Here is a 21,896-nt window from a genome sequence, read left to right as displayed (position 1 = left end):
ACACTGTGACACCTATCTTGCTAGTGATGACAAAAAAACAGTTTTCAGCACAATGTCATGAACATCATGATTTTATATAACTTAAAACATACTAATTCTGCAGTCTAAGGCATAATTCTGCAAAGAGGGGCTAACTACACTGTCAGCTTTAATAGAGGCTTTACAGTACTGATACTTGGACCATCAACAGAAAAGATGTAGTTAGGGGAAGCTGCACTGCTCGCTCCATGATAATAGTACACTATAAGCCACGTTAAGACTGTCATGACACCTCTTTAACAATTACACATGCAGTATGGGAAGTGACAAGGTCATGCAAAGACTACTATATTGTATTAGACACTAAAATATTAAATTTACATTACATTCACATCATGCCATCAGTTATTTGCCTTTGAGACTCATATGAGGTGATGAACTGACCTTTTATAGTAAAAATGTGTTTCTTCTCTTTTGTCTTAATTTAAGAATCAATTGGCATTTTTTAAAAATGTTGTATGCAACAAATATACTGTAATGGCTTGTGGCAATCAGTTCATCACCTCTTAGGGTTTCCTCAGTTCAGTTAATTAAATCTCTACTTAATTTAGCCAGAACAATAAAACTATATCTATTACACCACAGCTACATGCCAAGCCAAAAGGTGAAAGGTCATAGTACCAGGTCATAAGTTGCGTCGAGGGGTCGCTTCAGTGATTTGACAGCCGACTGAGTCTTAATTAGCAGGCAGCGAGCACATGATGGCAATGGGCCAATGGGGTTCAAGCGCATTAACATAAACCAGCAAGCGGAGGTGCATCATGGGGGCAGCAGTGCAGTGTGGGTTGGTGAGAAAAAACAAACAAAAAAACAAAACAAACAAACAAATAAAAAAAACAAATCATTGGAATGCAATATACAACAATAACAAGACTAGGGCATGCACATTAATGGCTGTAGGGTTATTAAGAAGAATTATGGGCCTTGATATAATTTACTGTCAGAGGAGAATTTGGTTTAGTAAAGTATAACTTTGATTGCACTGATGTTCTGGAGAAAATTACAGAGAGGAGGAGAAGCCATTTGAGAAAAATCCTAAAAGAAAATCACCTGTTTAATAGACAAAGTTTTAGAAAATGATGCAATGAAACTAAACTGTTACAATGGCAAATTAACTTGATTCTGACTCAGGCTCAAGCTCTCAATTACCAATGTACCCTGCATCATGGTGGGGTCACCATAAAAAACTGGCATTAAATTGTCACAATTACTGTAGAGTGTAGTGTATCAGAAACCCAGTTATAATTACCTACTTAAATAGAAAGCCTAAAAAACATCAAAGCATTTTATTATGTGCTTTTAAATATACTACAATATTTTTTACTTGCTCATTTATGTATTATGACCAAATTAGGATGTAATTATAAAGCTCATGAAGATAATTTGGTCCTTATTTGTAGGCGCATTGTGAAAGTAGTATTTTCACCATGAAATGAGATTCAAAGAATTACAGAATAGGTTTGAAGTCTGACCTAAAACAATAATCACTTGTCAAATTGAAAGAGTTATTAGTCGCTGTAATCATCCCTCCTTTTTCTTATGTAACTTCAACATATGAGATCAGAGACAAAATTGGAGACAAAATCCCCAGTCCTCTACTTGTGCAAAAATGTGATTTAAAGTTCAGCTGAGGCTAATAGGGGGTTTTGGCAGCTGCATTACTCGTTGTGTAAGCCAAACCAAGCAGTGTCTTCAAAAGTAACAGTCTTTCTTATATTAAATTCCCTATTTCTGTTACAGTATCCCTCTACTGCAGCTATCTGTGGAAAAATAAAAAAGGAAATTTGTGCTGAAAAGACTGCAGTTTTGGAAGATACCTATTGATTAAACTCAGACTGACAGGTTAGTTCCAGCTGAAGACTGTGGACTTTTTCCCTTATTTCTTAGAATTTACTCATATTAGGAAGGGATCTCGTCATGGCCAGTGTGGACAGGAGGAAAGATTACAGTGGCCAAGAACTCACATATCTACTTTGTGCATATGAGTTTTGTATTAGGATAAACTTTAAAAAAAATGTGATTTTACCCTTAAATATTGTCACTACATCAAATATTTTGAAGAAAAGTCCAAACTTAAGTATATATATATAAAACTATTTCTCCAGTGTCAAAGCAGGGAATTAACCTGACTATGTTAGCTCTGTTTTGGCTTTGTATAAATATCCTGCACAGTGTCATATTGTGTGTGTTTAAAGAAAATTAACACTTCATTATCAATAAATAGCTCTCAGTTGTCTTGTTTATATCAGCACAAATGTCTATATCAACTGCGAACAACAGCAAAATACACAACTAACAAAGCAGCAAAACAAGGAGTAGAAGGAGCAGGGGAGAGGAACAGCAGGCTCAGTCACATACTAGCACCATCTATACAGCCTACTGCTAATAAAGCACACATCAATTCTGTATCTTTCTCAGTGCATATTGGGTAAACAGTGGAGTCTGAAATGTGTGTTGGGAGCTTGAGTAAAGGCACAGGGCAGGAGATGTTGACTTAAACAACTCTGTCTGTAAGAACTGAATATGAGTAATATGCTGTTTGTGCTTCATACCTACACAGTATCACCGAAGTCATATTTATCGAGCCCTTATTGTAAAGAGCCCATATTATGATTTGTTTTAGGTCATCACAAAATATGCTGTTAAAATAGCTATATGAACTCTATATATTACATTTCATTTGTTTTAAATTACAGTAATTCCTCTCGCTGCACAGGACTGAGGATGCTATGATATATGTGATATAGATGATCCTCAGCTTGAGTACCTCTTGGTGGTGTTATCTGGACAGATACCTACCATGGCTGCAGCAGCCGCAGCCTGGTTGACTTGGTGTTGAGCGGCTTTGATCTTGGCCTGCAGGTGAGCCGGAGGGTGAAAGTACTTGCATTTCTCCCTAGAGCAGCGGCCCTTAATGTAGTCCATACACACAGTGACTGTATTGTCGTTGGTGTCAATCATAGTACTATCTGAAGGGTGGGCAAAGCGACAGTCATTCTCTCCACGGGTGCAGTTGCCCCGCTGGTATTCCCGACATACCTGGAGCACAAACACACATTTTACTACTTTTCATTTTCATTTTGCAACTCAAAGATAGGGCTTGATCATAAAGCTAAAACACACATAAATCCACACAAGACTAAAACATAAACACAAGACTCACACACACACATACATTATGAAGTTACTGTTCACTTTACTTCACATTTGATGAAGTAATCAATCTGTTCAGTCATTTCAGAACTTGACAATCACTTTACCAGACAGAGCTAACCAATCTTAATGACAGGTCTGGCCATTACTGCTGATTGATAAGCAGAACAGACCGTAACCAGCGTTTACAGACTCATTAATTACACAACATTTATCCATTATTCATATGAACTGTGTTGTTGTTCTTCCTGGAAGAGACAGAAGGGGGCAGCATTTGCATGAGAATTTGGGAAACTGATTGTCTCAGCCTGAATATAGGGGCTCAATGGGGCTCATGGGAAATATGAGACCGGTTATCCTCAAAGGAGGCTGTAGCTGACATAATCACCAAACCACTCACACACGTATACAGACAAACACAAGGTGGATGCACAAATAAATTATGACAAAGCATCGTTTTGTTTTTTTCCCACAACGAAATTTTGACACTTAAAGAGCTATGCAATAACTTAAGATCTCTGTTTGAGCATAGTCAGCCAACACTAGTATGGATCCTATCTTCCACCAAATGAAATGTAATTTCATGGTACGTTGTATCAATTTATCAGTTATTTTAATAGAACAAGCCATTTACCAAATGTCTGTTTACCAGTCTCACTGTCTGCATGCATAAAGTATTTGATTTGTGGTGGACTGGCTGCCAGACAAAAGGCCACCAGCACCGTTATCTACAGACTAACCCTGCTCTGTCTCCTGTCATGACAGCTCATCATCCGCAATCACTGATCTGTGTGAGAGATGGGGTGCGATTCTCTATGTCTGTCTCTTCTTTGCTCTTATGTGCCTCTCTCACATATAAATGTGATCCCACAGACGCACACGCGCGCACACACACATTAATTCCTCACCATTGCCACCATCACCATGGCTGCTACTGGTCTTATTAAAAAAAGAAAAAGAAAAAAAGACAGACTGCCTTGTTGTCAGGCAGATGTTGGAGAGGCGGGTGAGGGAGGAAGGAAACAAGGGAGAGGGGAGGAAAATCTAAGAGTGGTTGATGAATAGGGAGTAAAGGACAGAGAGAAGGGGATCAAGGAGTGACAGTGAGAGTCTTAGGCAATTGAGTGAGTGTGGCTGGCATGGTTAAAAATTAGAGAAAAAAGGTAAGACTGAATGGAAGCAATTTGATGTCCTCTCTGCACCAGGTGTGAACCAATGTGTTTCTCTTAACGGCAGTTAATCATACATTAAAAGGAGCTAACCCAGTGAAAGTGCTTAGTTGGAGAAACAAATAAAGGGCCTGTTAATCATATTTCTGTCCCCATGGTAACTGTCCCTCTGGGCCATTTATATCACCATGGTTGCAGGTAAGCAACATATGAGTATATGCATGATAGAGACAGCAAGACTCATGGAAAATATTTCTCAGGAAAACAGCCGAGAGGATTGTCTCCTAAAATAGGAATTTCTCTCAGTCTCAAGGAAATAGTCTGTAACATATCTACTGACTGGTATGTGTGTCAGTCCACAGAATTCCAGCTATGTTTATTTTGAACGACACACACTAGAAACTAAAATATGGCTGGCCCTTTTTTCTAAGACATTTTTAGCAAACCTAGTTCCTGACAAATTAGGCTGGGATGTGGATTTTCCCAATCAAAAAGCTTCATAGGATATGCAGGCTGAGCAGAGCAGGCAGTGTCGACCACTGGGTTTAAATATCTTGAAGGGAAAACACTGAACTGAGCAGATTTTGCCTCTACTGCCAATTATTGCATTTGGCTAATAAATATTTCATATCTGTTTGTCTGTTCAGAGTTTGGTGCAGAATGCTATCAATCCTTTGCCAGACAAATGGTTCAATCCTTGGTCTTTTTTAAGACATGCTCCTTTTCTGCGACAACAACTTCTTGCCTCCAATCTTGCTCAACCTCTGTAACTTCTTCTAACTGGTCACACCTCTTTAAAATTCAATCACTAATTTCTCCTTTCTTTCTGCTATCTTTTTCTCTGCTTGCCCAAACCTCTCTGCTGATGACCACAACATGTCCACATATTGATTTCCTATCTCCCCCTCCGTCTCTTTTTCCTGTCATTGACCGTTTCGCTCGCTCCACATGTTGTCCACTCGTTCATTGGGCCTGGAGACTTCCACAGTCTCACCCCCATTAATTATGTGGCTACCCAATGCTACATTTTAAATGTAACCTTCCTAACGTTCTTGCCTGCCTCCAACGATTTCCCCATTATTCCGTTGCAAGTGTTTCCCGGGTGGGGCTGCATAATGGATGAGATTGACTTACTGTCCAATTAATGATAATCTGAACACAGCTACAGGAGAGGCACTCACCAGTTTCAAATGACTGATTGCTTTCATAGGAGAATTAAAGATTTCTCTGAAAATTACACTCTGACAGTATGACTTGAGCTTGTGCCAAACAATGCTGTCTCCTGACGGTTGATGGGATGCAGCATTGACTAAGGTCATGTTTGTAGAGAGATCCTCTCATTAATGTCTATTTCTCTTTGCTTAAGTCTGAGTAATGACTGTGTTATGGTAATGGGATGCAGTTACAGTAACAGAAAGTGTGTACCAGATACGTAATTTAAGTCTACAAACAGAAACTGTTGAGGCAAGACTTTCCAACCCATGCCTTTAATATTCAAATGGGAACAGCCCCACATTTCAAAGCCCAATCTGCTTGCATAGCTGGGAAAAAGATTTGCATCAGATGCAGTGTTTACTAGGGTTTTAATAATCTATCTTTTAATCTGTGATTGATATGAGAGTGACAAAATAATTATGCAAATCCTCGCATCTGTGCGATTTGTGGTGTGTGTGCATATGTGCTAATGAGGTCATATTTTTTCCATTTATACCTGCATCTGTGTGTGTGTAAATGTGTTTATTTCTCACCTCCAGTCTGTCTGTCCTCATGAGTTTCTGTGCAGCAGCAGCAGCAGCAGCTGGTACAGGGACACTGGGGTTGCTGGTGACCAGTACTGGGGCGCTGGGCATGATATCAGCGGGCATCAGGCCGGGCGACACAGGGCCAAGGTACGGGTTAAATGCAGCGGCCGCTGCCGCAGCACTATTGGCATTGGTTGCAAGGCTGGGTGTGACTGAAAACATGGGCTGTGGGCACATGCAAAATGAGAGAGCTGGTCAAAGTTGGGCAAAATTTACACTTAGATTACTGACTAAGTCTATATAAAGATGTTGCATATTTAATTATATCTATCAAGTATAATGCCAACCTTCCTCATTCCTACTCATATTCCACTTGAAGATATGTGACAGTAGATGGTGGAATAAGAGATGTATACAATTATAAATAGCTGAGCAAAGAATATGAACTGTGGCTGGGGATGTGAAGGAAAGAAGATGGCAAAAAACAGACAATTATGGGCACAGATCTAAGGAAGAAGAGCGTGTCTTCTTTGATGGCTGCTTGGGTTTTATTTGCAGTAACACATAAGGGAGGTCTAGCCCTGTATGTGGTGGCACCTATTCCCCACAAGGATCAGATGGAATCATACGCTTCATACACCAGAGATCACACATATAGGAGTAATAAGGATGAAGGATGTCAAGCTGTGTGTACCTGCAAGAGGGGGGCAACTTGCTTTATGTGTTGTGCTGTAGTTTGAAATAGAAAACATCATTGTTACTGCTCCCGCTGATATTCTCTGAAAAGGAGGCTAAGGAGTATGCTAGCTGACATAGTCCACTGCAAGTTTTCCCTGCATGTTCCTGACCTCAGCCTCAGTCTGAGGACTGTCTCTTGAGCCCCTGCCAACACGACACAGTGAGTAATAGAGCAGCGGCAGCCAGGGCTGGACAGCTAAATTCCTCCCAAAACCTCCTTGCAGCCCTGGGATGACTCAGAAAATCAGGAATAATGGCATGGACTTTTCGAATTCATCAAGTGTTGCCATCAGGAATGTCTGAGAATTATGTCCTATCACAAAGTGCTCTGGAAAAGTAGACATGTTTCTTTCAAGGTGCAGATATCAGTTAAGGACACTCACATGCTCAAGGTTGGAACAACTTAGGAATGATGTCATTGAAAAGGCTCACAGTCATGATGTTTTAACAATGTAATGATGTCATCCTGCTAAACGTTTGCACCCATGCTTATGGTCATTTCAGGAATATTTCCTCACTTTGTACTGAATAGTTTTATTTAGCAGATTTTTCAGTTATGTTGAATGAATCACTCAGTTGAAAAAGAAAATGTATTCACTTCATGCCTCTTGTCAGCATTTTGTATTGCAGCTGTGACATCTGATAGTTATGCAGTAAAGATGCCCCATTCTAAATGCCCTGAATCCAGATCGAAAAAACACATCATACAAGATACACACTGTGACTACACATCAATCAAAATGTAGATCACACACTTAAGATCAGAGCTAACTTTTTCGCCCCACATTTTTATGTGACAACCGAATGCTATGAGGCTATCATCTGAGTGAGAATGAACAACTTGCTTTTTATGAATTATGGAAGATCAAAAGCAATGTGATCATCTAGAGCTGGATTTCAATGTCATGCTATTGCAAGTAACATTATGGGTTTTTTAAACAATGTTAAATGTTCTTGTTTGATTTTAATCTTGGACATGTCTGACCAAAGAGCCAATAACTGGAAGTAGTTCTGAAGTATTATTTACCATATATTGTGTCCTGTTTATTGTATGCAGCTCATTTATCCTTTATCCATTCATTCAATGTGGATGAAAAATGTGTATGTTTTATAAAAATGGTAAGATTTAGTTTAATAATGGACTTTATCTGTGCAGAGCCTTTAAAAATGAAGAGATAATGTGCTTTACCTTCGGAAATCAGGATTCAAATATTTCAGGACTACCAATGTGCTTGTTATGTAAAAAATGTAAAATCAAGCTATTAAAAGTAATAAGATATGAGACAATACACAACAAATACAGTAAGATTAAAAAATAGTGAAATAAACAAATAAATAATGTAAGAACTACTGAAAATGTTAACTTAGTTTCTTATGGTGCATCAAACTTTTCAACACTACATGTACCTCCTGCCCATACATGGAAATAAATCCATTGACAGACTCCAGACAGCACTGTAATACCTTTCCCTTGTTGTGTTTGTGTTATTCATTTTGCATTTTAAGTTATTCAATTTATGTCTGCACCAAACAAGTGGACCAAATATCATGAGGTGAGTGAGTGAGCGACTGAGTGAGTGAGTGAGTGAGTGACACAGTTCTGTAAATAGATATAATTGTGATGTGGGCTGTCCACTGACGTTGACTCTGTAATAAAAGCATCAGGAGTACCATTGCTCACAGCCGGCTGTAATGGACCCTAATTACTTCACCCTCTGCACAATTCCATGCGTGAAATGAAATCACTCTCCTACGCATGTAGAGAAAGGGGGGATGGCCATAGACAAAAAAAGTGGGAGAGTAACAGACAAAATGTGGTAGAGATACTGAGTATGAGGACAGGAAACTGAACTAAAGGCACAAGGGAGGGAGGGAGGAAGAAAGTCTGAGCAGGAAGGATTCCTGGAAAGCCTAGTATACCCGGTCTTACCCTTTGTTCCCTTTGCACACAACGTGGCTGTGTTTTCCTTGACTTTTCTTTGTAGCACAGAACTAAAGCCATCTCTCCTCACGGCTGTCGTCCTATCTCCTTCACTTTGCCTACCTGTCTTTACTCTGTCCATTTATCTCTTCCTGCCTCTCTCTCAGTCCTCCCTTTGTTCCTCTGCTGTGTCCTTCTCTGCCAGCCTGTCTTCTTCCTCCTCTGCCCTCCTTACTCTTTCTCTCCCCATGACATGAACAGAAAAGAAAGGATTTGCAGTCCCAGAGAGATCTATTGCTTCTTTAAACCCTTTCATGGTTTCCTCTGTTCCTCTCAATGGGCCTCTCGACTCAGCCCGTCTCCCCAGATAAGGGTGATAAGCCATTGGCTAAATGTGCATGTGTGTGTGCATGTATGTGTATTTCTGACTTAGTCTACTTTTGGGGACACACTTCAGACCAGTTAATTGATAATGGCTTGTCCAATTAGGGACAAAAGCTTTGTCCTCAATTGTGAAAAAAAATATTTTTGGGTCAGTGTTAAGGTTAAGGTAAGGGTACTGTAAGGGTTAGGAAGAGGCAAGTTGTGGTTATGGTTAGGGTTAGGGTAAGTCTCCAGGAAATGAAAGTTAGTATATGTAATATCCCCAAAAGTGACCTACGTAAAAATGTGTGTGTGCGTGTGTGTGTCTGTGTGTGTGTGTGTGTGTGTGTGTGTGTGTGTGTGTGTGTGTGTGTGTGTGTGTGTGTGTGTGTGTGTGTGTGTGTGTGTGTGTCCAAGCATGCCGCATCTGAAGCTCTTTTGAATAGTGTGAGACAAATTCACTCCACTGCTCTCACTTAAACATAAAGGCATGGAGGAGAAGACAGAGGAATTACTTCAAGTCTGACTGACAGGTCTTATTGACTCTGTATGGTCTGATGGATTGGCCGGGGAAACATTCATTTGAACCGGTTGACCGGGGCTTCCACCATCACTTGGAAGATCCCTATAGCGTGCAGCATTACCACAAATTTCTGATATAATTTACTGTGTGTGTGTGTGTGTGTGTGTGTGTGTGTGTGTGTGTGTGTGTGTGTGTGTGTGTGTGTGTGTGTGTGCATGCATGGATTTGTGGGTGTGTCAGTTATTGTGTAATGATAATATTAAAGTATTAATGACTGTATAATAAAAATTCCAAAGGGATCAGTATCTAATACCTGGGTCCCACTTTTCTAGCATTTCTTATTCGATCCATGCTAACATTATGTTATTTATCTCACTATCCCACTTACTAGCTTTTTCTGGAGTAGAAATCAGCTTTTTAGTTTAGTTTGCTTACTGTGCAATCTCCATTCTGACCTGGAAGGTTATAAAGGCAGTAAATGAATGTAAATTTACATTATCTTTTTCTGTTTCTAAGGCCCATAATGAGCTTTCACAATCAAATTAAATTATCTCTTAATTCCGATCCAGCTAATTTAGTGCTTTAAATAGAAGTAGATTTTTTTGACAATTATGACGTTTTTATTTTGTAATAAAAGCAAACATAGGCAGATATATAATAAATGAATGTGGATTATATTGATGCTGACATGGCACTATGGCTACAGACAACAGTTAATTTAAAGCAGAGGATCCCTTTAATCTCTAACTTATTCTCTGAAATGAAACCCTGCCGCAATCTATCATAACATTAATATCAAGGAGTTAAATGAAAAATAAATTCCACTCAAAATGTTGCCATGTTTTTTTTTAGTTGTATTGGTTTGACAACAGAAACCTTCAACCAAGTTTCTCTCTTTGATTTATTGCAAAATAAATTTGGAGTCATTTTCTAAGTGTATGGCTTTTATTTTGTCTCGTCTATTTCATCATGTATAGGTATATCAATTTTTATTGGGGAAATTACATTTATTCCAGCCATCAGTTCTATTGGTTGTAACATTACACTCACCAAAATAATTGCAGGGATTTGAAAATGTGCCCACATTGCTAAGAGTCCTAACAGGGAACAAACTTGAGTGTAAGCTGATCATACAGATCAGTCAAAATAATTTGAAAGAGAAAACAATGGCAAATAGTAAAATTATTGCCTTGTTAGCATCCTGCTTCAGTTTTGACCTAAACATTTGCTGTAGTTGTGAACACTCACAGTATTCTTATAATGAGAGATTATTGGATATTACGGGTTATATTAACGGTACACTCACTTAAGGTTTACCCAAATTAAGTGGTAGCTAATCTAGCAAGACTGTCAGTTTGTTTACAGCCTTCATGACTGTCTGGCACTTGTGTTTGTTGCTCTGTCTGACTTATTTTTTGCAGTGCCGCAGTGTTCTGAGATCTCAGCAAGTACTTTGGTGAATACCATGTTATCATAACCATTAAAAGCAGATTTTAAACCTTTATTTTCCTTGACATTATCCTAATATGCATCTTGAGTTAAAAGTAAATTTTAAACCATCAGGGAATCAGACAGGGCCCTGCACACCTGGAACTGTTTTACCATGCCAAGAGTTTGTGCACTCTGTGTGTAGAGACCTGTAAGTGTTTATACATGTGCACATCTGCAGTTTATGCTGTATGCATATGTGTCCTCTCACCACTGGCTGGAGCTGTGTGCCGGGCATCATGGCGTTGGCGAGCTGCATCTGCTGGGCCAGCATGGCCATGTTTTTCTGCTGAATGAGGTTGTTCCTTCCATTGATCTCCAGCTGGGTCTTTAGGTGGGGAGGAGGATGCAGGTACTTACAGTTCTCCCTGGAACAGCGGCCCTAAAGGGTTGAGACAGGAGGAGGAGACAAAGAATAGAGGGACAGATGAGGAGGATAAACTTTCCATTGACTGTTGCCTTATGTAAAGAAGTAATGGGCCGCGACTCAACTTGCTGCCCTACCATTTAGTAGGTGCTGACTTAACATCCCTGACATCTGGGCCTGCCACTGGATTTGTCGTGAAGAAGACCAATCAGCTCTGCTTTCTTTACCCCCTTCATGACCTAAGCTCTGTGCTTGAGACTTTCACATATTTTTTTTTTCCCAACGAGAGACAAATTATCTCCAAAAGCAGCGATAAAGAGGATTAGCTAGACTATCTGCTTCTGCTAACAGATTGTAATACACAGAGCGAATGAAAGAGAGTCATGGAGAATGATGCACTGTGCACCCTGGGTTTACTGCATTGAGTATTCAATGTATGTAGTGGATTATCTTTCTTGTTGCATTTAAACAGTATTTTCTCTTCTGGAAATAAATGATGTTACAAGAAGTTCAAAAAGCAGTCCCTCTAGGATTTTGGAGAGTTGTTTTTGAGATTATTGCTGCCTAAAATGCTTGATTTTGCAGTGGCTTTCCTCAAAAATAGTGATACAATTTGAAATATTTTTTTATATATATTTATATATATATATATATATATATATATATATATATATATATATATATATATATATATATATATATGTATATATTTTTTTATTGCGCTAACAATGGTAAAATTGCAGGAATAGGGAAAAATTGCAAGCAAAGGAACACTTCTTTTTTCAAAACGAATACCAATTAAGAGTCATAATGACTAATATAATAATGAATCCTTCAATAAAAAGCATATTTCATATCATAGACAAAACAACAACACAACAACTACTGTATATTTCAGTGCAATTTTTTTATTAATTTTTCTGAACATGGACTCAAAGCTGTATAAAAAAGAAAATACTGCACCATGCAGTTCCATTTATCAGCCTTTATTAAATAAATGTATCTCCAAACAAGTTCAGTCAATAATGCCATTAAAATGAATAAGAATATAATTTTATTTCCAAATTGCGTGTTTTTATGTGCAGAGAGCAACTAAGTAACTAAATGCAAACCTCATTTGGCGACATTTGTTTTGCTCGGTGTTTGCAGGTGAGACACCTGAATGCACCGCAATGGCAGAAATTATTGACATGAAATGCGACAAATAGTTCAAGTCAATAGCAGTTTGTTGAATTGGTCATTTCATGTAGGAAAAGTTGCACTAATTTAGAAAAATCGCAAACTTTCGTAAATATTGTGTTGATTTCTTTGCATTAATGCAATTTGAAAATTACAGTGAAACAGGAAAAAAGACACTCTGCTTTTTACATGCTACCTTAACTGCTGCCAAAGAGGAATTGTTTTGGGACTCAATTAGCAAAAACCCACACTCTCCTCTATCCTGCAGTGATACAGTAGTCCTTCAGTGGCTGCCACCTTAGAAGCAGTCTCACTTGGTGCTGGATGTTTAACAAGGCCCGGTGAATCACTATTGATCTCCTCCCAATTGAGATGAATGAGTTAGGTGTCAATATTTTACACCATTTCAGAATAGAAAAGCACTTGGAAAACCAATGTGGGATCAATACTTAATTAGAGACTTCTATGACAATAAACATACAGATATTACAGCACTATATCCAACATTCTGCTAGTGTCTATAGACAGTGAAGTGTGCGTCTGGGTGCTGCGGGTGATTATATTCATGCAGCAGCCGGCAGCCCAAGGGGAGAAGGAGGGAATGTAATTTACACTCTCATAATGCCTGCTCCACTGAACACTCCCACAGATAGGTGTAATATCTTAGATATCTCTACCTCTTTTCTTTTTTTTTTATAACCCCCTTTTCTCTTTCATTCCCTTCCTTTCACCTCAATCCCCATACATACCGAGCCCCATGCTGATATTTGCTCTCCTAATCATGAATACAGAGCAGTGTAAGCGCAGAGGTGCTGCTGTGATCTGTGTATGTATACATGTTCATGTGTTCCGGAAATGCGAAACAGAAGTGCTACGCTCTCACTGCCTCTTTGTCGCCTCTTTCTTTTTCTATCTCCTCAGTCTTTTCCATCAAAATACATCCTCTGCCCATCTCTTCCCATCTTCTCCCCATTACTCCTTTATATAAATCTATTTCCAGGGAATGGGGAGACCAACCCTGGGACAACTCCACAGTGCCACCTCCCATGGGGAATTAAAGGTTGGCTGTCATGCTACTCCTTATCTCGGTGAGATTACCTGCTGCCCACTGCGGCCCACAATGACACCTGCTTTCACAACCTAACAAATACAGCCTCCCACCCTTCCTCTTTTCCTCCTATTTCTCTTCTTTCTACTCCTTTCCTTTCCTTGGCACTTGCTATCTCTCCCATATCTCCCTTTCATTTCCTTATGCAGTCTGTTCTGCCTAGCTACAGCGGGAGAGATACTTTGCATTGGAGAGCGGCAAAATGTCAAGAGTTCTTGCAGCATTTTCATTGGCTGAGAGCAACAGTATTCCCAGCTTGCAGACTGGCCTAGAGGCACACATTAACAATGTTCCTAGTCTTGCTCATCCCTGTGTGGCTGTGACTATTGATCAGCGCTAATTGGTTAATGTCTTTTGATTTTCAGGGCACATTCCCTCTGGGTGACTAGACTCCAGCATGTCAACTCCAGCCGTGTGTGTGAGATTAGCTGGCACAATGCAGAGCTTATTGTGGCAAAAAAAAACAATCCTCTAAGCACTATTTGAGGGCATTCTCTTCATTTGTTTGTAGCTTTTTAAATAACACTTTTTAATATGGTAAGCTACATTTTTTATCTTAATTTTATTAGTTTAAGTGGTGTGGCTTTGGATGGCAATGTCAGTCTGTCATGAAATTTTGTTCAGACATTCATGGTTCACAGATGATGAATCCTAATGAGTGATCTTCTGACTTTTCATCTAGTGCTAAAATATGTTTTTGGTGTATGACCAAATATTAGCAAAATTAAACTTCCCCAACGAGCCCCAGCTTTTATTTGTATTGTGTGATAGTGATCAATTGTTAGCAAGCCAACACCCTAAATAGTTTTAATTTCCCTGTCCTATCACTACAAATGCAAGAAAGTTTGCATGCTGCAGAGAATATAGGTCTTCAAACCTGAAGTAATTTTAATTTACTTTCCACCTGTGTTTACATGTTAACCTAAGTGAACTGAAGCAAAACTTTAAGTTCATCATAAGTGCACAATTACCACCCAGCCTGAGGGAAGCAACATCACGAGACATGCGTCAAACTCTCCTGAATGCAGGTAAGGCATGCATGTTTTTAATGGCATCAGAGTATTTTGTGGCCTGTAAGTAGCTGGTATAATTAGAAGGTTTCATGTTAATTGTACGGTGGCCGACAAGGGCCAAACGCACTGCAACGGCCAAACGCGTCTCCGTTAAGGAAAACAGCTTCAAGTACAGAAACGATTCAAATATACAAACTCAAACACAAGTCTAAACGAGGTGCAAAAGGAGAAACGTGTTGCAAATGAAAAAACGCGCTGCAAAAAACAAAGACAAATGCAGCATCATCAAACGCGCTGCAAATAGAGAAACGATGCAGAGCACTAAACGATTCAAACCAAGAAACCTTCTTCAAAAGCAAAACGCTTCATAGCCGGTCACTGCTCCAAACATGCAGGGGGCGCTCGGGATGCAGAGAGACTGAACAGCTGACTGAACGGTGTTTCAGCGGGACGGTAATGTGATTTTTATTTGATCTCTAATCATTTTATTAAGCAGGCTAATCTACATGCAAATGTGCAGCCTTGTAGAGTCTGATGTAAACTACAATAAAAAAAAAAGTCACGTAATGTGCGTTGTACAGTGATATAAACATAACATATAAATATAATCAAATAAAAATCACATTACCGTTCCCGCTGAAACACCGTTCAGTCAGCTGTTCAGTCAGCTGTTCTGGCTTTTTGTCCAGTTTTTAGAGTTAGTTTGTATAATGACTCAAGAGGTTTTATGGCTGTCTCTCCAGCCTGCCCCCAACATGTACTACAATAAGACGTATGGGAAAGAATCATAGTGTGCACAAATAGCTTGGCTGCGTCCAAAGAGAGACAGTTTGACAGAGAGACATGTCTAAAAGTTGCTGAGTTCTACTTGAATGAATGAATGAATGAATGAATGAGTGCAGAATATTTATCGTCTGAAATTGCAGTTGGAATACTGGAAATGTATTCTCAGCAAAGTTTGAGGGATATTAAAGCAGACTGGAAGGAAGCAAACATAACATTGTGATGGTTCAAATAAATCTTTGTTTGGGAGCGTTTTTCTTTTGACGGTTATGTCCTCTCATTTCCTAAAGGGCAAGGTCATTGGCTGCTTAATCAGTTTTAGATGTAGAAAAATGAAGTGTCAGTTGTTCCAGAGTCACTTATAATACAACACAAACTGATTTGGATAACTTTCATCATCATTATGTTTCTGAAAGAAATACCGCAGATTATTGTGTTCCTTTGGAGATAGACACCACTGTTAAGACATTGTCTGGATTAGGTATTATTATTAGGATAAAGGTGAAGAATTATTATGCTTGTAGTAATGAGAATTTGACTCTACATTTTATCAGCTACATTCAGAAAGGTCAGCACCTTGACATGTTTCTCCATCCCTCTATTTTTACCAAAAGCCTCATTATCTGTTGCTGTTTTGCTGTTGTCTGAACAGTCGATCACTCCCTGCAATGCTTTTTCCTGTCTCCTTTCTCTGTTTTTTCCCCCACTGTCTAAACAGTGTCAACACAGGTTAATGGTGAGCCAGTCTGATCCAAAGCAGTTCTCCCTCTGGCTAGAGTGTGTGACCAGCAGACTCCACTCAAGTTGACTCTGTGCTGCCTTCACCTGTCCCCCTCTGAGACGCTAATATGCTAACAGACTACCTGCATCTGTCTCTCACGCATTCAGTCCTTTCAGATAGTCTGGACAATCTGTTGCACCATACAAATAATACTCTTTCCCCATTCATAGCTACAAAACATCTTTTAGCATATCAGGGTAAAGGTTTGATATACAGCACCCCCACCTGCAGTAGTCTCATCACCAAATATAGATTCTGAAAGTTGAACCAATTTGCTTTTGCCAGGAAAGTTGCATGTGGCAAACACAGTTTCACTTGCTTTTAATTGCTTGCCAATTAAAAGCAAGTGAAACAGCTGTCACAGCTTCGCACATTTAAAGTGTATGCGTGTGCATGTACGAGTCCCTGCTGGGGAATGGAGCATTCTGCACATATAAATCACCTTGGCCTCATTACACCAGATATCTTTCAGCCATATTTCAGCTCCTGGACACACACTCACATGCACATATGTGTCTAGACACCTGCACACACACATACACACCATTATGGGTTTTTTTTTTTAGGATAAAAGCAAATAATGGTGTTTGGGGTGGCAGAATGTTAGTAATGCTTATTAATTATATTTAGGTGAATTACAGTGGAAAAGTATGGAAGTAAGCAAGAACACACACAAACCTACATACTGTATCCATGTCCTAACCTTCAGTTACTTCAATTACCACTGTGACATTTTCTCTTAAGTTTCATGTATCATGCATTTGGCTGGTTGTGACCTCAGCAACCCATCCCATAACCCTCTATGTCAAGTACTGAAAAGTCAATAAGACCATCCAAAAAAACAAAACATTAGTGTTCAATAGACCTTGTTTTTTTTTTTTTTTACCTTTTAATACCCTCCCCTCGTCTATTCCCCCTAGATACACCATATTTTTAAAGCAGCGCTAGTCAATATTTTTGGATCAAATGACTATGTATGATATGAAAGGTGTCACTCATAGTGACAAACCCAGAATCTGCAGAACATTTTAGCATCTTTCAGCTCATTGTTGTTTTACTTTTCTTCTTTTTACAGCCCACGACTTAACTATTTTGGTTTGCTCTCACCACTTATGGATCTCTTTTCTGTGAAAATATATTAAAAACCGCACAGTACACTACCTGCCGAGCACCAAATGGCAAATAGCTATTAGCTGGTGAAAATGTTGGAGCACTTACCATCTGCGTGCTCAGAATCTGGTAGAAACAGAGCTAAAAGAAGAGTGAACAGTACACTGGACCTACATTCACCAGGTGACCAGAATCACATCTCCCAATAAGTGTTAATGTTTTCCAGTGTTGGCTGGATTTAAAGTAGCCAATTGTTCGGTGACAACTTCACCATATAACCCTACAATGTCAGAGTGGTGTTTGAATGTTGCATTACCCTTTAATTAATAATTCAACTGTTAATCTATTCATCTGAAAATGAATACAATTTCAGTTGTATACCATGCATTGTCCAGGGATTATATTCACAACAAGGAATTATCATATATATTACAGTCTTTGAAAATTCAACATAACAACATAAAGTCTGTGGTGAAAAGGTTAAGAGGGAATCTGAAATTGTAGCTACTATTAATAATGCCTTAAAGGACACAGATCACTGTTTTCATAGAGAGATTATTATATTCCCTTGTATTATCATACAGTTCACACAGATATACAGATGAAAAGATTCCATAATCAAGAATAGATCCTAGCTGTTTTCTGAAAATGTTAAATCTTATGCTGCCCCTTGCTAACATGCTAAAATGCGAATCTCACTGAAGGATCCACAATATTCTCATCTATTCTTCTATTTGCTTTCTTTTTTGCAAAATATAAAATAAACAACCAACTTCGTAAGAAAGCATAAAAGATTTTTGAAACTGAATAATTTCAGTTTTTATTGTGTTATTGCCCATGATCCAGAAGCATTACTTCTTTCTGTTGCTTTTGCTCTATCGTTTTCTTCGTAATCCCAGTAATGTTGTCCTTCCTTTTATATCTTGTCGTTATTTCTCTCTCAACTTATTTTCACTCAATTAAAGGAAATAAAGGGGTACTTTTAAATTATAATGAATTAAATGTTAAGGATGCCGTGTTAATTATTAATCATAACCACATCTGCAAAGCTGATGATCAGGACTTCTGGGTCTGGGTGTTTGTCAAGTCACTTACTATACTCTATGTGTGTGTGTGTGTGTGTGTGTGTGTGTGTGTGTGTGTGTGTGTGTGTGTGTGTGCACGCTGTGGGACTATATGATCAAAACCTCAGCCTGTCAGTCTCATTTGTTGCCTGTGGTACTTTGGCAGTGCTCTGAAGGATGTGTCTGTGGAATCCCAGAGAATAAAACCCATGGCAAAATTCCACTCACGGACTAGCAACAGAGACAAAAACAAGAACAGAAGAAGTGGAAGGTAGACAGTCAGAGAGAGGTACGAAAACCGAATGCGGAGTGCGCTTTTCCTATTAATATTAATTAAAGCAGTCTGTGCCAGTGATTTGAGCAGTGTCTTTGCTGGCAAATATCTACATCCTCCAAGGGCTGAATGGCGCATTGCTTTCCACCAGGCCCTTCTGCATGTTCACTCCTGTAATCACCCATTGATTCTAAATGATCTTTTAATCTACCCATCCTGAATGACTCATTCCAGTTTAACCACACATAATCCAACAGCCTCTGATCTTTTCCGCATTCTCTCTCTGCTCTCACTGTGTCTGATCTCCCCTCAGACCGCGGCTGCTGCACAGTGAACACCGTGACCAGTGTGACAACTGTAGAGCTCAAGTCTGGACGGCCCCCATTCCAAACCCCTGTGCATTATTAATTCTCCCCCAATGGCACCACCTCTCCCTCCTGCTCCCAAAGACAACCATCAATCAAGAAAGCGGTGTCTGGATGAGGGACGTGATGAGAATACACAAGCATACAAGTGCATGCACACACACACACACACACGCGCACACACACAAACACTAATACACGGGCATGTGCTTTCTTGACCACAGGTTCCTGTTGGCAAGGATACGTCAGACAAATTATGACATCAGACACAGCACAAAGAACGGCCTGTCTGAGGACTGAGAGTGCTGCCAGACTGGCCACAACATACACTAACACACTCACACACATTAATACGGCATATTAATGTGTTAAGCAATACACTCCAGCTGCAAACCACCGGTCTATGCCGCGTGGTAGGAAGGAAACCTGATGACAAACATGTTTTTTTTGGGGGGGGGGTTTATCCACACACTCTACAGAGAAAATCATTTTGTTTCTTTCGTCCAATCTCCCTCTCCATCCCCTCGTGTGCCACTGCTCATACTAGATGTCTATATAAGTCTCATTATCTCTTTCCAATCATCTATCAAATCTGGAACACCCCTGGTGCATTAGTATAATAGCCTGGATCAGTTAATGGCCTTAAAATCCCATTTAACTGGGCAGCGGGATAAGCCGTTGAGACAAAGAACAGAAAGATGTGTGGACAGAAGAATCACCGACAATGATAGACAGAGGTGACACAGCACAGTTAGTAGAAACTATAACCAGAATAAAACAGCTGATGAGTTCACGGAAAAAAAACGCTGCCTCAGACAGTGAAGCTCCTGCACGTCACAAATGACGCAGAGTCCACTCAAAGCTTTTAGCTGTAGTGCTCAATTAGCCACAAATTACAGCCCCCAAAAGCACTACTTAGCATGGCAGTGTCTTAGCCTGTTTTGGGTGGATGCCGGTACAGAATCGTTATCACAGGAAGCTAATGATGGGGCAAAATCATTAGCCGTCATGGCTAATGATGGCACTCTGCCACTGTCGAGCTGAGCTGTTCCCTGTTTGTCATCTACCATTATACATGGCTGGAATGTCTCATGGCTCAAGTGGTCCATGTTAAACTGACATTTAACTGGTTCATTCATGTTGTTTTCATGTTTTGTTATGTAGAGGAAAATAAAAGTGCTGGTTATTTATAACCTGATCATAATAATCATAAGTTTAATGTAATGCATTTTAGTATTACACTGTAAATACAATAATTAAATTCAATGTTACTTTTAGCAAAAACAGACAAAAGCAATTTTTTATTTTGCACGTTCCCTATTGTCATTCATTTTAAGCAATAAACTTTACATGACATGTAGAAAGTAAGGGAACATTTAATTTAAGTACAGGGCTGCAAGGCTTAGTTGATTCATCAATTAGCCGATTAAAAGAAAATGTATTTTAATTATCTTTTTACTCCGCTTTTTAAGGAAAAATGCCAAACAGTTGCTGGAAGCAGTTTTTCTCAAATGCAAAGATATTTCTTTTTCATTTGGGATTCATTTTGGGAGTTCTTAGGATGAAAGGTGATAACATGATCACAATAATCTAACTAACTTTCATAATGAATTATTATAAATCATTTTACATTTACATATACATTTACAAACTGATTCATTTTTTAGTCTACCCGATGTTCGATGAAAGTGAAGACATTTTCAACACAGTTTCCCACAGCCCAAATTTCTAATTTGAAAACATAGTGTGATGACAACCGAAAAATATTTAGAATGACATAAACACAGAAGTGGTCAATCATCTCACTGGAATCAAAACTGTCTGGCATTTTTTCTTGATAAATGCTTGAAACAATGAATTGATTATTCTAATTGTTGCAGGTTATTACTCTCTGTCTAAATGCAGTCTAAGGATATGGTCCGTTTGTCTGTCTATATGTTTGATGATTGTTGTGTCAAAACCTGGTTCACTGAGAAAGGAGCCACAGTCTCAGATCCCAGACACTCCAAACCTGCAGGGGGCAACCACATCAGTGGTGGAACCCCAGGTAAGAGGAAGGAAGTGCCTGAGGGAGCACATTCACCTGCGCACCCATACAGGAAGCATGGTCTGAAATGTTTGGAGCTGGCTCAGTCAGCTCTCTTGCCTGCTCCTGGAGACACCTCACAGCCACAGCTCCTGATCGACCATTGACGACACCACTGGTACAGTACAGTACAGTAGATGTTTAAGTTTGGAGGCCATGCTTCCCAAATGCTTTGATTTAATTCATTTATTCTTTATATTTAGAAGTGTGAACTGAAATTATTTGCTATTAATGCCTTTGTCTTTCTGTTTATCCTAGGTTATTAACCTATTCTGTTACACCCCATTCATCCCCTTCTGACCCAAAATAAAAAACTCAAGATTGAACAGAATTGAGTTGTCCATCGTGTCCTTCAGCAGTTGATCAGCCGTTTTCAAGTTTGGGCAGAGCTGTGGTCAACAAATACACACTTCAACAGCACATAACTTGACAGTTAATAACCACCGTGGACAGTGAGGACAAGGATTAAAGGCCTGAAGTCAAGCTGTCGACGCGAAGGACTGGAAATTCTCCACCATGGCGGAGGATGCTCTTGGCAAGTCAGTCAAGCAACTGAAGCAAGAGAGGACCTCAGCTAAAAGTGCCTTCACCAAACAGGCAAACTACCTGAGCAAAGCTGCAGATGGCCTG

At 39.4% G+C, this 21,896-nt stretch overlaps 1 protein-coding gene across 5 annotated transcripts in view; it reads right to left on the bottom strand.

The window, feature by feature from the left end:
* LOC133980223 (muscleblind-like protein 1) overlaps nt 1-21,896 on the bottom strand; it is a 71,424-nt gene that overhangs the window by 7,654 nt on the left and 41,874 nt on the right. For 3 of the 5 annotated variants that reach the window (XM_062418877.1, XM_062418880.1, XM_062418878.1), the window contains exons 3-5: nt 11,348-11,518; nt 6,110-6,328; nt 2,839-3,078 (exon numbers count right to left, since the gene is read on the bottom strand). In XM_062418877.1, coding sequence (XP_062274861.1) covers nt 2,839-3,078; nt 6,110-6,328; nt 11,348-11,518 — 630 coding nt within the window. Of the gene's footprint in view, nt 1-660; nt 715-2,838; nt 3,079-6,109; nt 6,329-11,347; nt 11,519-21,896 lie in introns of all 5 variants that reach the window. The other 2 variants (XM_062418876.1, XM_062418879.1) reach the window with 1 other exon arrangement.

This window comes from Scomber scombrus, chromosome 5 (assembly GCF_963691925.1).
Source record: "Scomber scombrus chromosome 5, fScoSco1.1, whole genome shotgun sequence".
Taxonomy (NCBI): domain Eukaryota; kingdom Metazoa; phylum Chordata; class Actinopteri; order Scombriformes; family Scombridae; genus Scomber; species Scomber scombrus.
This window is presented reverse-complemented; position numbering and strand designations above follow the sequence as displayed.